This window comes from Hyperolius riggenbachi, chromosome 3, assembly GCF_040937935.1.
Source record: "Hyperolius riggenbachi isolate aHypRig1 chromosome 3, aHypRig1.pri, whole genome shotgun sequence".
Lineage (NCBI taxonomy): Eukaryota > Metazoa > Chordata > Amphibia > Anura > Hyperoliidae > Hyperolius > Hyperolius riggenbachi.
In genome coordinates this window covers 444,123,301-444,138,876 of record NC_090648.1, presented here as the reverse complement: position 1 = coordinate 444,138,876, position 15,576 = coordinate 444,123,301, and the positions used below count along the sequence as shown (strand labels likewise).

The 15,576-nt window shown below is 44.3% G+C and overlaps 1 protein-coding gene across 1 annotated transcript in view; it reads left to right on the top strand.

Moving 5' to 3' along the window:
* Positions 1–303: 303 nt before the first annotated feature.
* Positions 304–15,576, top strand: part of TMCO6 (transmembrane and coiled-coil domains 6) — a 52,653-nt gene continuing 37,380 nt past the window's right edge. Inside the window, exons 1-4 of the mRNA XM_068277810.1 lie at positions 304–634; positions 6,379–6,497; positions 8,998–9,107; positions 11,463–11,646. Of these exons, the coding sequence (XP_068133911.1) occupies positions 481–634; positions 6,379–6,497; positions 8,998–9,107; positions 11,463–11,646 (567 nt within the window). The 5' untranslated portion in view covers positions 304–480. The remainder of the gene's footprint in view (positions 635–6,378; positions 6,498–8,997; positions 9,108–11,462; positions 11,647–15,576) is intronic.

Here is a 15,576-nt window from a genome sequence, read left to right as displayed (position 1 = left end):
TGGCATTCGACCTAAAAATCATCGAAATTCGTTCGGAAATAATCAAATTGACGCGAATCGACGGCCGCATCGAACGCGAAAACGCATGGTGTGTATCCAGCATAATTCCGAATTCGAGTGGCTTCCTACTCGGAAGCCCATCACTATTTCAGTTCCCCTTTAAAAAACAAATATATAAGACCCATTGTAAACGTGCTTTTCTCACAGTTTGCATCTGGTTAGAAGATAGTCTAGTGTCAGAGACATGGTTTAATAAGCATCGCTTTGGGCGCTGGAGCCTCACCTCTGCCGCAATAAAGTGTCCGCTGCGGAGGGGACATTTTTTTAATAGCTGACGCCGTAGCCTGCTAGGAACTACGGTCTTCAACAAAATGGCTGCCAACCCACTCATTTACATGCTGTTCAGGAGACACAATTCACACTGCTAGCCCCGGCTCAGCAGCAGTGAGATAAATTCAGAGGGACTTGAGTATTTTTTTTATGAACGATATTAGAGACATATGTATAGCTATCAGTGAGTCAGTGAGATTACATGCCTGTGCAACATACAGGATGTGGCGATGGAAGAACCCTGTGAAGAAATGGCGGCTGGGATTAGAAGAATTAAGGGAACAGCGAAGGGAAAGGGAAACAGGTGATGGCACTATGTATATATTGTTATGTGAGGGATTTGAAGCAGTCAAGCTATTATGTTGTGTGTCAGAGGGGGGTGAGGGCACAGTCCGGGTGCATTTAGCTATTAGAAGGCAGCAGTCTTCTGCTGGAATGTGATCCTATGGTAAATCTTTATTTCCTACCTAGTTATACTCTGGAAATTTAGAAAGCCCTGTGAGAGGGAGACAGGCAAAAAGGGTGCTGGACATGAGCTGTAATGTGAATTATGGCTATAGTGGCAATCAGAGTGTAATTTGGTCGCCGGCTAAAGACAGAGCGCTAATTACAAAAAAAAAAACAGTGCAATTCAGCCGCTAGCAATAGCCGACAGCCGACTTGCATCTTACCCTTGAGTACTTGGTAGCCTGGAGGGAGAGTAGCAATTAACGCCGCTGGGAAATTTGCAATAGTAGGGTGAGACATTTTTCGGCTTCACCCTGCACCCAAATTTCCTGGCACCCCTTTTGCATGTATGCCTGTGAGAGGGTGGTTGCTAGGATAGGATCTCCTTCTGACAGGTTGGTGCTGAAACTGCAAGGGTCCCCAACCTTTTACTGCCCGTGGACCGGTTCCCAATCTGGACCAGTTTCCAAATTTCTGGAAAATGACGCAAATAGTGGGTGTTAAGCAACATAGTTAGCTCATAGTGTGAACTTCGCCAAAGGGTACGTACAGACATACGATAACGATCGTTCGTTCTGAACGACGAACGATGTTAAAGGAGGTATCGGCCGATGATCGTTTGAAGAAAGGCTACTTTGAACATCGTTCGTGTACGAACGATCTTGGAACGAGCGTTGCGTGCGCAACATGATGTATAAACTGATTTCAAACACAAGTGTCAAAAAGAACTGTTTGAGCATGTGCAAAGCTTTGAGAACGAACGATCAACGACCGATCGTTGTACAGACATTACTTTTTGAACGATGGTCGTTGGAAAAGATCTGGCAGAATGGATCGTTCTTTACCAACGACATATCTCGTTGGTCGGTCGTTTTAATGATCGTTTGTGCACTTTTTACAAACGATCGTCGGGCAATGCCGTCGGTAACGATCGTTTCAAACGACTATAGTCGCATGTCTGTACGCACCCTTAGTCTCACAACCCACATAAATACCAGGGCTGTGGAGTCAGAGCAATTTTTGGGTACCTGGAGTTGGTGGTTTCATAAACTGAGGAATTCAAGATGGATGATTTTTGTACCAACTCCACAGCCCTGATAAATATTAGAAGACTAGACTTCTGAAGTCAGAATCTGAGCTTTTTTGGGTACCTGCAATTTAGAGTCAGGGCTCATTCACACTAGAGGCATTTTCGGCCTTTTTTCAAGCGCAGTCTGTTCTTAAAATCGCCCCCAAAGCGCTTGTGCAATGAATGTCTATGAGAAGGTTCATATCAGCGCTGTGCGTTCAGCAAAGCGGTGCCTGGACCATTTTTGAGGCGATTTTGCCTCAATGGAAGGTATAGGAAAATGCAAAACGCTCACAAAATCGCTTTGTGCAGCGATTTGCATTCGCACTTTTAAGATTAAATACATTGTATGTATTTTTTTCCGTGTCAAAGAGTTCACTTCCTGAATTGCGTCAGGGAGTGAAAAAACGCAATCGCTCTGAAAAAGCACTTATTAAAAGCACTTTACAAAAACCGCAGCGCCCACGGAACGCTATGTGAATGAGCCCTCAGAGTCGGATGATTTTTTTTGTACCAACTCCACAGCCCTGATAAATACTATACCCCTCGGTGTCCTAGCAATCCTCCCACTTCTTCACCCTTCCCCGCCACCAACATTAAGGGCCCTTTTCCACTTGCAATCGCTAGCGTTAGCGCTAAACGCTAGCGATTGCAATTAAGCAAAATCCTTTTTTTTCCCGGCGATAGCATTTGCGATTTTGCTATGCAGTGCAGGGCATAGCAAAATCGCATCAATAATCGCTCCGCCGTGAATGGATATGAGCTGCTATTCCCAAAAAATGCATGCAGCAGTGCGATGGCGCATCGCTCTGCTGCACAGCTCATATGATGGGAACAGTAGAAAGGCTGTCTATGCCCTCCTACCATTATTGCGTGTTGCACACTATACACGCCGCCAAAATGCACACGGCAGCGGGTATAGTCTGAATGAGGCCTAAGGCTTAGTTCATAGTTGGACGTAACAGTGGCATTTATACACAGAAAGTTGCACTGCGATAGTAATTGTATGCGATGTTCAGAGTGCATCCGGTGCGTTGCCATCCAACGGACTACAGTATCCTAACGCAGTGCATTACCGCATAACGTGCACATTCACAGTGGCAGTGAAGCATATTTTCCATTGACTGTGCCTTACTATATTCCACACAACGGCCGCATAATGTGCAGTGCAACTTTTCCGTTATATTGTGTTCCTGTTTTTACATGGAACGCAATGCGTCTCACATTGCGAACCCAGCCTGAGAGCCTAGGCGCACTGTCATGATGCTGTGCTGATTTCAGGCACACCTCTCAGTATGTGATATTCAGACAGTACATAGACCGCACTGTGTCATGGTAACAGTTATGTGCTGTACAGCAGTGCATTCTGATAACTTACTGCTGCATGCATTTCTCTGTGCAGTTAACAATGGTACATTCATTTTGTTAAAGGAATACTTAAGTCAAAATAAAAAAAAAGATTTTTACTCACCTGTGGCATCCCTCAGCCCCCTGAAGCTGTATGGTGCCCTCGCAGCCTGGCTTTGATCCTCCTGTCCCCGCCGGCGGCTACTTCCGGGTTCGGCGACAGCCGCCGACAGGCTGGGAACGCGAGCAGGGCTGTGGAGTCGGTCCAAAAATCCACCGACTCTGACTCCGACTCCTCAGTTTAGAATTCCACCGACTCCGACTCCTCGACTCCGACCCCTCTAATTTGCATATTACAATTTTGTTGATTAAAAGTATGTAACATGAAATTCGTCTCTTAACTGCCAATGCTTAGGAATTTTACAAGACAACTGAAGTGAGAAGGATATGTAGACTACTATATTTATTCCCTTTAGACTAAAACTAGTCCTTGGTAAGAGTACTTGTAAAAGGTACAAACCGGAACAAAGAACATCTATCAGGCCCTAGGCAATGTAACTGTGGGTACATGTAAGAATGATGTGCAGGTACTCTGCAGGGGAATGAGGAGATTCTTCCTCTATTACACATTCTTCATGCACAATCTGAACAAGGTTTATGGGTGACAGACAACACCTCTGTGTTCAATGTGCACAGCATTCTCAGTGGATTCCCTGCAGCTCTGTGGGGAGTGCATATGTAGAGTATAGTACTACTGTGTAACAAAGTAAACCTGAGACAGATGAAATTAAAGTTTTATACATACCTGGGGCTTCCTCCAGCCGCCTTCAGGATAATCAGTCCCTCGTTGTCCTCCTCCACCACCTGGATCTTCTGCTATGAGTCCAGGTACTTGAGCCAGTCGGGCGTAGTGCGCATGCACACACTCCGCCGCCAGGAGCGTACTACACCTGCGCAGCACTATTGCGCAGGTACAGAATGTTCCTGGCTGTGGGAGCGGCATGCGGCTGCGCTGACTGGCTGAATTACCAGGACTCATATCAGAAGATCCGGGTGGTGGAGGACAGCGAGGGACTGATTAGCCTGAAGGGGGCTGGAGGAAGCCCCAGGTATGTATAACACTCTTCTTTTCATCCATCTCAGGTACCCTTTAATTTGTAGTCACCAAACCAAATTTTAACAACATATCAAATTATTTGATTTCATCAGCAAAGGGAGTGCATACATTTGCATAAATCAGCATCAGTGCAGAATGATTTCCATCTCATTGACCATTTCTATTAGTGACACAGCTACACATCAGGCTTTATACTTACAGCATAGATGTTATTTAGTATATATAAGAGATTCCTGTGTACACATCATATATACAGTCACAATCAGATATGTATATCTGACCTTAAAAATACGGGGACTGCTTTATTGAAGCAGCACAAGTAACTCATTTTGATTGGTTTATTTCATTTTTGTGGACTAAGCACAGCTATTACTGTATATATATTGTATATATACATTATTTTTAATGACTATTATCTGAGAAATAGAACATTTTATCATATTTTCTATTTTAATTACAGTTACAAATTCATTAGGAGTCGGTGCATTTTTTCCCGACTCCGACTCCAGGCACCCAAAATTGCCCGACTCCACGACTCCGACTCCACAGCCCTGAATGCGAGTGATTCTCCGCGTTCCCAGCCACTATATCACCCTCTATGCTGCTATACAGCATAGAGGGTGATATAGCGGCTGGAAACGAGGAGAATCACTCGCGTTCCCAGCCTGTCGGCGGCTGTCGCCGAACCCGGAGGTAGCCGCCGGCGGGGACAGGAGGATCAAAGCCAGGCTGCGAGGGCACCATACAGCTTCAGGGGGCTGAGGGATGCCACAGGTGAGTAAAAATCATTTTTTTATTTTGACTTAAGTATTCCTTTAAGTTTATCTCCACATTGCTCTCAGATTAATCCGCCCTAGCAGTGTTGGCTTCATTTGCCTCAGGTCCCCTTAGCTTTTCTCAACCCCCCCCCCCCCTTCCTTATTGCACTGGTGAGAGATTCAGACTAATGCTGGAAATACACGGTTCGTTTGAAATTATCAATCTAGCCGCTGATGGCTCGATTGATAATTTCCGACCTGTCCGATACCCCGCCGGATCGATTCTGCGCTCGATACCGGCGGGGAGAACAAAATAATAAATGTACGGAAGATAAGAAATGCCCGCGGGGACGAGCGTGAATCGATCTGCGGGTACGAGCGGGGAAGCGCCGTCATCAAGCTGCTGGCTCGATTCCGGCGTATACTCGACCTGTTCATTCCCAGCATAACGAAGCATCTCAGAGTCCATTGTTCTCTCGCTCTCTCTAACCATCCCTATCCCGCTCCTAAAGCTGGGTACACACGGTGCGTTCCTGCACTCGATGCCCTGCTCGATTCCCAGCTGCTCGATTATTTCCGATCGCGTTTCGATGATTGTTTCGATGATTTTCATGTAAAGTATGCCAAATCGACCTATTAATCCATCGAAACGCGAGTCGGACATGTCGGAAATAATCGAGCGGCCGGGAATCGACAGGAATCGAGTGCGGGAACGCACCGTGTGTACCCAGCGTTAGTGCACAGTGCATCACCTGCTAGGGGGTCTGAAGTGTGCTTACAGATCTGAGATTCATCATCAACTAATAGCCATATGGGTACATTAAAGGGCTCATAGCCTACTAAAATAAAACTGCATACATGAAAGCCCTCCTGAACTGAACAGGATATAAAGGCTGCCATGTTTATTTCCTTTTAAACAATACCAGTTGCCTGGCATTCTGCTGATCTTTTATGCATCAGTCGCGTCAGAATCACACACCTGAAATAAGCAAGCGGCTAATCAAGTCAGACCTCAGTAAGAACACCTGATTTGCATGCTTGTTCAGAGTCTATAGCTTAAAGTATTAGAGGCAGAGGATAGCCAGGCAGTTTGCATTCAGTAAAAGGAAACAAATATGTCAGCCTCCAAATCCCTCTCAGTTCAGGTGTGCTTTAATGGGTAAATTTGAATCCCCCAATATAGTGGGTAAAGCTCTAAGCTTGCTTTGTGTAATATGTAAAAATATCTCAAATGTTTGAGTAAATTAGGCTTTAATTATAATTTATTGTGTAAAGCAGCGCTAACTGTAATTTGATATTTTTACGTTTAGCTCTTCGAAAAGCGAGAAGAGAACAGCAGCTGATCAGTAAGAGGTTACTGACGGATGTCAGAGAGGATGAGGCGTCTCTGGAAGGGGGGCTGCAGCAGCATTCCCTCTCTGAGGAGCAGGTTTGTTGAGTTACGATTCAAAGGGGTTGTGTATTCAGACCTTCCTCTGCAGTGCAGCTGTCACCTTAAAGAACCTCCCCAAAAAAACAAAAATCAAGATCTACTTACCCGGAGCTTCCTCCAGCCCCTGGCAGCCGAAACGTCCCTCGCTGCAGCTCCGGTGTCCCGTGGTTCACTCAGTTGCAGATGCTGATCTCGCCCCGTCCTCCTCTGCACAGACCGCTCCAGGCAACATGAGCACGATCGTAAGCGGCGTGAGAGTGCGGTCGCGCAGAAGATGCTGACCTGGCGAGGTCGGCATCTGCACTGGAGGGGACCCCAAGACACCGGAGCTGCGGCAAGGGACATATCAGCTGCCAGGGTCGGGAGGAAGCTTCGGGTAAGTAGATCTTTGTTTTTGGAGGGGGGTGGGGGGGTGACTATGTCCTTTAAAGAGGAACTGTAATCAATGATTGAACTTCATTCAATTCAGTAGCCAATAACCCCTGTCCTGCGAGAAATCTTTATTTTTTTCTCAAATTAATCATCAGGGACATCTATAAGGCTGAAACCCCTCCCACAGTGTGATGTCATGACCAAGGTCCTGACAGTTTGCTTTCTGTGAACCTCGTTTGTTGCATTTTCCAACTGCCAAGCAAGCAGTATCTCCCTCTGTGCATAGAACTCTCAGTAACTGGCATTTCGTACAGATCACCTGGCACAACTAAAGATGTCACCTCCAGGGATACATTTCAGAATGTAAATCAGGGTGAGGAAAGATTTTTTTCCATTCTTTCAATGGGCAAACATTGACTAAATAAAGCAATTTTATTCATTATGTTATTTTCACTACAGTTCCTCTTTAACATCAATTTCAGTATAGGGCAGTGGCAGTTTTCTCTTTTTATTTCTGTATTTAACATTTTTCTTCAGTTTGAGTGCAGAAGGCAACCTAGCCCTTAAAGAGGAACTGTAACGGCAAAACGTCCCCTGGGGGGTACTCACCTCGGGTGGGGGAAGCCTCATGGCGGCGCACTGCAGTTCAGCCCGGAGGACGTCCGATGACGTCAGCGCGCCGCCGTGAGGCGCATTTTGGAGCACAGAAGAGCCCGGCCAGGTCGGGTGCGCCACCGGAGGAGCCCGGGAGCCTGCGGAGCGGCGCCGAGGGCACGTCCTGTAAGTGGATAAGCATTTTTTTTTTTTCAGGGACTGTGAACCTTCCCTTTAAAGTATATGTAACAGGGGCCTTAGGCCACTTTTACACTATATGCTGAAAAACGGATGCATTTTTTCTCTTTCCATAGCATTGAATTTTGAAAAAGCTTTCCGTTAAAACTCATATAGTAGGAACTGAGCTATAGGAAAACATGGACATTACTTTGAAATCAGTTGTCTCCTTTCAGTTATAACTGAGAGCAACTGATAAGTAAAAAGGCCCTTTTGGTCCTTTTACACTATCAGTTGTTCTCAGTTATAACTGAAAATCAGTTGTCCTTTCAAAGTAATACCCATGTTTTCCTTTGGCTCGGTTCCTACTATACATGTTTTAAAGAACCCCTGACCTGGTCTGGATATACTTTTAAATTATTTTATTACTGGTGCAGTGTGACTTTTTCACAGCGCACAGCACCATCCTCCCCCCTCCAGCGCCCCCCTGTTGCCCATTCTAACAGCATATATGATCATTTTGATCGGGGAGGAAGTGACAGTTCTTCTCCCCGCTGTGCCTACATAACTCTGCCCCCTCCACCCGCCGCTTTAGTTCTATATGTGTTTCACTGCACACAGCGGGCAGGGGAGCTGTGCTGTGTGTGGGCTCATGTTAATTGAGGTCGGAAGCATATCCAACCTCAAACATCACAAGTCTTCACCCAGCGCAGCTCCCCTGCGTGCAGTGTGCAGTGAAACACATATGGAACTACAGCGGTGGGTGGAGGGGGGCAGGGTTATGTACGCACAGCGGGGAGGAAGAACTGTCACTTCCTCCCCAATAATATCTGACTTTCTGCCTCAGTCGAAGACTTTGACTGAGCAGAACGAGGGTTAGAGGAGGCACAGGAGGGGTGAGGCTGGTGCTGTGTGATAGTTGCAGCACCAGCAATAAAACAATATTAAAAGTTTAAGGGGAGGGGGGGGGAAGAGGGCAAGGGGTACTTTAACCGAAATGCACTGATATGGAAAGATAAAATGCATCAGTTTTTCAGCGTATAGTGTTAAAGAAGCCTTATCTTTTTGTTTGCTAACAAACACAGTGTTGGTTACAAGCCAAGTTATTCTGAGTATTCTCTATTATATGGATGGGGGAACCTTGCTGTAAATTCATACATAACCATCTGAAGCAAATGAAGGTCTTTCCTTTGCATTACTCATACCTTCTACCACTTCACACTGTGTTCTGGTTCTGTACACATTGCTTTAGAGCATGTAATATATGTATTTCCTCTTGTTTGTAATATTCAAATCCTACAAGTCTGCACAGAAAAACACTGGTCGTTTCTCCTTTTCTTATGTAAAAACTTAGGTTTTGCAGCTGATCCGAGACATCCAGCCTGGCTCTGCAGAAAAGTTAAAGTCTCTGACTGATCTCCGACATGGCCTGCGAGGAAGGGAGGCACGGCTCATATTTGTCAGGTACTTCCATCTTTATAGCATTGCAGGAGGAAGGAAGAAATCTACATTGCTGGGTGGAATGCATCATATTTTTCACCCAGAAAGCTCCGCCCTGTTTTTCAACTGAATCCGATTTTACTTTGACTACAGTACATTGTTTTTTGTTTTTCTTCATTTAGAATATTTAAAATATTGTTCTTGTAAATGCATTTATAAGACTGTTCCTGACCTGGGATTTGAACAGATGTTTATGATTTTACATAATGAAACAGTCAGAATATTATTATTTATCGCATTCATTTGTTTTTTGCAACTTTAGGCCTCTTGCACACTGCAAGTGATTCCGATTCCGCTTTTTAATCAGTTTTTACATCCGATTCAGATTCCGATTTGCAGTGTGCAGGGAGCAAACTGCAAATCCGAATCTGAATCGGATGTAAAATCTGATTAAAAAGCGGAATCTGAATCGGAATCACTTGCAGTGTGCAAGAGGCCTTAAAGGGAACCAGAGATGAAAGTAAGAAAAGATTTTATACATACCTGGGGCTTCCTCCAGCCCGATATGCACGGATCGCACCCACGCCGCCATCTTCTGCTGCCTGCAGCTATGAGAACCGGGTCCCGTCACTGATGTCATCTGAGCCAGCCTACGCAGGAGAAGTGCGCCCTCTACGTATCTCTCCAGCAGCTGCTGGAGAGATACGCAAACAGCGCACTACTCCTACGCTTAGAGTGGCTCTGACTGACGGAAGAGCGGGGACCCGGTTCTCATAGCTGAGGGCAGCGGAGGGCGGCGGCGTGGGAGCGATCCGTGCATATGGGGCTGGAGGAAGCCCCAGGTATGTATAAAATCTTTTCTTACTTTCATCTCTGGTTCCCTTTAAAGAGGAACTGTTAGAAAAAAAAATCAGCTGCTTTGAGGTACTTACCTTGGGAGGGGGAAGCCTCCGGATTCCAATGAGGCTTCCCTCGTCTTCTGTAGCCTCGGGGGATCCAGTACTAGCTCTCCCGTAAAAATTGCACCAAGAAGCACTACTCAGACACGGCAATATTTACCTTCCCCGGCTCCAGCGCAGTAGCTTTGTTTTGATGGGTTTAAGTGGAAGTAGCCGAGCGCCGATCAGGTCCACACTACTGCGCAGGTGCGAGTCCCCTGCACCTGTGCAGTCGAGTGGATCCGATTGGGCTCGGCTATTTCCTCCTGATCCGGAACGGGAAGCCGCTACAGCGATGGATTGCGGTAAGTAAATATTTATCTCACTGCTGCTCAGGAGGTCCTGGCAAGACGGAGGAGGAAGGGGGAAGCCTCATTAGCATCCAGGGACTTCCCTCTCCCGAGGTAAGTATGCCCCAGAGGGTTTTTTTTCTTACAGATTTGCTTTAAAGTACCACTGAATCGGGAAATCCAAATGCTTAAACATGGTGGGCTAGATTACCTCCTCATTAAACTGCATTCGACTGTAAGATCTTGTCGAAGAAAAAGGGGAGTGAGGGCCCAACAACAAGCAATGACAACACATTCAGGAACAGGTAACCTAGCCCACCAAAATGCATGTGATTGTTGGTGCCACATATTCAACAGGCATGCCCTCTGACGACGTCAAGGCCAATCTCCTATTGGAGTCCCTACGTTAATGCTACATACAAGGAGCACATCCACGATTTGACACATGTCTGATATAAGATTAAAAGCCGAAGAGCAAACGTACCTGAGTTTTCCCACAGGGCCAAGAGCCCCTAATGTGTGCAGTCTGAAATCGGGGGGGGGGGGGGGGGGCGGAATCACCAACAGATTCCCCTGTCCCTCTCACACCAAACAATACACAGCAAAAATTGGTAGTCGTTCAATCAGGCTGATGGCCATCACAAGGCTGGGCAAATACTCTGAGCAAAATTTGATGGGACCAGGGCTCAAAACTTCAACTATTTGCCCAGCCTTGTGAGCTCCTCATATGATGGTCACCAGCCTGATTCAGCGACTACCAATTTTTGCTGAGCAATAAAAACTTGACTGGTGTTGTCTCCTTGCAGTATTCAAAGCTAAAGATCCAAGTTTGGGGTAAAGTTTAATTTACAGGTAGTCCCCGACTTACGGACGCCCGCCAAGATGAATGCCCGCCGCGATGACATCATGAAGTCGGGGACTACCTCTTGTGCTCTTGTTCCTTAAGCAGAGTATGCGCAGCAGAAGCCGCAATTAGTCTTAACTCTTCCACGGCAGCTTTTCTCAGTCAGTGACGTCCTCTCTCCCTTCACTGTTCCTCCTAGCATCTTCACTTGCGTTGTGTAATGACGCAATCAGAAGGCGTCGCCAGGGGAATACCTGTATCTCTCGAGTTTTTTTTTTATTTAGTGTAACATTGATGTCGTTCACAGGACAGAAGGTAGCATGCGGGTTTTGATTGGACTGTTCACATGCCAGTTTGCCAAAATTCAGATGGAAGCTGCCAGATGCCTCCATGAGCTTTCTCACTCAGATGACTCACACGTGTCAAAAGCATGCCTTCCAGCTACCTCCTACCTTCTGACCTATTTATCAGGAAGCAGTGTGGATCTCACGGTTAGTTTCTACACAAACTAATTGCTGTATGTTTACTGTCTACAAAGCTGAGGTGTACCACAATTACCACAATTTTTGTTGTCATGTAATTGTTGTGTAATACTAAATGCCTCTACAAAAGACAAGCCTGCAAAGGCGTATTATTATTATTGATTTACAAAGCACCAACATATTCCGTGGTGCTGTATAAAGTAAGAAACAAACATGGGGTACAATATAATACAGACAATGATATACACCAATATACGAAATACAGAGTTGGTACAACATACAGAATCAGTACAAAATATAGAATTGGTAATAACAGTGACAAAATTAATATGAATAAATGTGTAACAAAATCCAAGACACAAAGGTGTGAGAGAGCCCTGTCCTTGTGAGCTTACAATCTAAAGCAGTGGTCCGCAAACTAAGGCCCGCGGGCCGAATGCGGCCCGCCAAGGCTTTTTCACTGCCCCCCCCCCCCCAACACAAAATGTATAACTTGTAGATGCGGTCCACTGTACCTGTAAATATTGGCGGACCGCATATAGAATAGCAGTGCTGGCATTACCCATCCACATACTGTAGAAGCCAGCGAGCAGTCATTCACTGGCTTCCAATTCTGCATCCGGTGACACTGCTGTCCAGCTGGATGGCAGGTTGTCACCTGGGTTTGCTTCACTGTCTGGAGCACAAAGACGTTCTTCAGGCATCATATGACTGAATGGCTGCTGCTGCTGAGTTCTCCCCCGGGCATGATTGGGGGGAATCGATACCTAGAATCAATGTAATGTTTTTCAATATCATTTTATGTATGTTCCGGTCCCCCGGCAGTCTGAAGTATGTTGACCCGGCCCTTGATCAAAAAAGTTTGGGGACCCCTGATCTAAAGGAATGCTGGGGGAGACACAGGAGGTGGGGTAGTATACATGTATACACTATTCATACCTAGAGGAAGTGTGTTTTAGGTTGTCTAGTAGGAAGTATAACTTAGCTAGAGGTCAAAAGGGGATCTGGGCCAAGGCAGAGTGTATGCTTTACAGAAAAAGTGAGTTTTGAGGGCACATTTAAAGATCTCCAAGGTTGGAGAGTGACCGATGTGTTGTGGCAGGGAATTCCAGAGGAGGGGTGAAGCACATGCAAAATCTTGTATATGTGAATGGGAGGAGGTGATTCTAGAGGAGGACAATAGAAGGTTATGTGTAGATCTGATATTGCAGTTGGGTTGGTATCTGGAGACTAGGGAAGAGATGTACAGGGGAGAGAGATTGTGGGGAGCTTTGTAAGTTAGAGTTGTAGTTAAAATCTGATATTTTAGGTGTGAATCCCTTAATAAGAAGTGGGTTGTACGTGGGGGGGGGGGGGGGGGGGGGAGCGGGGGTTGGGTTGCAGCTAATTTTGGGTTCTGGTAGACTATATCACACGTTTCCAATTCCATGGACTTACAGTGTATGCGATGGGGGTGCAAACACCGGCCCTAATGAAATAATGCATTTATTTTTGAGTCTCAGGAAAGTATTGTGATGCTTAATGAAAAGATGGCAATTAGACTGGAAACACATTTTTAAACACATTTTTCAGCATTGAGTTTGGGATTCTGCTAATTACATTGTATTGTGACACTTAATGAAAAGATGGCAATTAGACTGGAAACACATTTTTAAACACATTTTTCAGCATTGAGTTTGCGATTCTGCTAATTACATTGTAATGGGAGTTACCCAAGTGAAGCTAATAGTACTAGGTTCAGTGTCTCCATTTGCAGAAATGACAGAAGGTGGTCAATGATCTTCTGAAATGCAATTTGCACCAGCAACTATATGAGAAATATATTGAAACCAACTGCGCAGAGAACCACATCAAATTAGTGAACTGGAAAATCCAGATTCTGCAACAGGAAACCACAGCAAATATAAATGTTAATTACAGTACAAGTAACAACATGATAACAGCAATGAGGACAGGTGCAACCAAAAATCTCTCATAGGTTGGCCACACAAGTTGTTCGATTTTTACCTTTTCCAATTGTATTCTACCTGAATAAACTATATGTACCGTAACTATTCGGTACATAGCCACAGGTATTTATGGTTTGTATAAACAAGAAAAAGGATAGAATTGTGTGTGTGTGTGTGTGTGTGTGTGTGTGTGTGTATAAATGTGTATTAAAAAAATGTAAATAGTATGGTATATAATGTCCAAATAATATAAAATAATATATATAATAAAATATAATGGAAAAGTGTTAGGTAGAGTAATAATAAAATGTAAATTGTAAATACATTACAGTACAGTAAAACCCCCATTATCCAGAACTCTGTTAGCCAGAAGTCTGTAGCTACCCAAAAAAGAAATTCTGGCCTTGCAGGATGCATAAATCTACTGTTACGCTCTTTATACAGTAATAAACCTCGGATGCATTGAGTTAAAGAGACACTGAAGCGAAAAAAAAATATGATATAATTAATTGGTTGTGCACTATGAATAATTTCTAGAAGATTAGCAGCAAAGAAAATATTCTCATACTTTTATTTTCAGGTATATAGTGTTTTTTCTAACATTGCATTATTCTATAATATGTTCAGATTACACAACACTCAGCATTCAAAATGATTCTTTCAGAGCAGTCTGCGAAGTAATGACCTCTCCTCTAGCAGAGAAAAAGTAAACAGTTCACTTACAGTTGAGATAATAAAAGTCAGATAACAGCCCTCTCCACGACTAAAGGGGCCCATACACTCAGCCGATTTTCTGGCCGACCGATCGAGATCGATCGATTGCAAATCGGTTGGCCAATCAACTGATCGATGGCCGATTTCGATGGATTTCCATCGAACTGGCAGGATGGAAAATGTAGGTCGATCTGATGAGATTGCTTATCAGTTTGCATTGGCCTTAATGGAAATCTGATGGGAAAAAAATGCCATCAGATCGAATTTCAATAGATTTCAAACTGAAATCTATTGGAATTCTATCCTGGTAAAAAATGTTCTAAAAACGCATCAGATAGATAAGAAATGCATCTGATGATCTATCTGATGCGTTTTTAGAACATTTTTTACGAGGATAGAATTCCAATAGATTTCAGTTTGAAATCTACTGAAATTCGATCTGATGGCATTTTTTTGCCATCAGATTTCCATTAAGGCCAATGCAAACTGATAAGCAATCTCATCAGATCGACCTAAATTTTCCACCCTGCCAGTTCGATGGAAATCGGCCATCGATCGGTCGATTGGCCAACCGATTTGCAAACGATCGATCGGGATCGATCGGTCGGCCAGAAAATCGGCTGAGTGTATGGGCCCCTTAAGTCGGAGAGCTTAATGGCTTGTTTGCATAGAGATAACAACTGGAGTTTCTCAACTCTTCCTGTACTGGAAACAATTAGACTGATGTATCTGATCTTAATGTTTTATTTCTTAGCTGTACTACACATACAAATCATAATATCATCATTTTTTTTTCGCTTCAGTGTCTCTTTAAGTCTGTCCTTTGTCTTAATTTGGTTTTAATTACTGTATTTCACCATTAATGCAGAGTTCATGGTAAGTATATCGTGTGGAGTATGGTACTGTTTATTAGCTAAGCCTATTTTTAATATTGAGTTTCAAGCAACAAGAAACTACACTTATCTGGCATCAGCCAATCCCCATAGGTGCCGTATAATGGTTTTTGTTTTTACTGTACTTGGTTTATTTCAATTAATAAACAGAAATCAATGAGTGGTTGCACAAAAAAATAGTGTGTTTAAATGAAGTTTTACGCAGCAATGGGGTGTTCAGTGGTAATTGTACTGCTAAACAGAGAATTATGGTGACATGAGATTTGATAGCTGTACAGAGATGTTCTATTTGAAAAATTTATACTAACCAGTTAACGCCAGCCTATTGGCAACATAATGCAAGCATGTGCGTGCGCAACCACCCCAACCCCCAAACCCTCCCC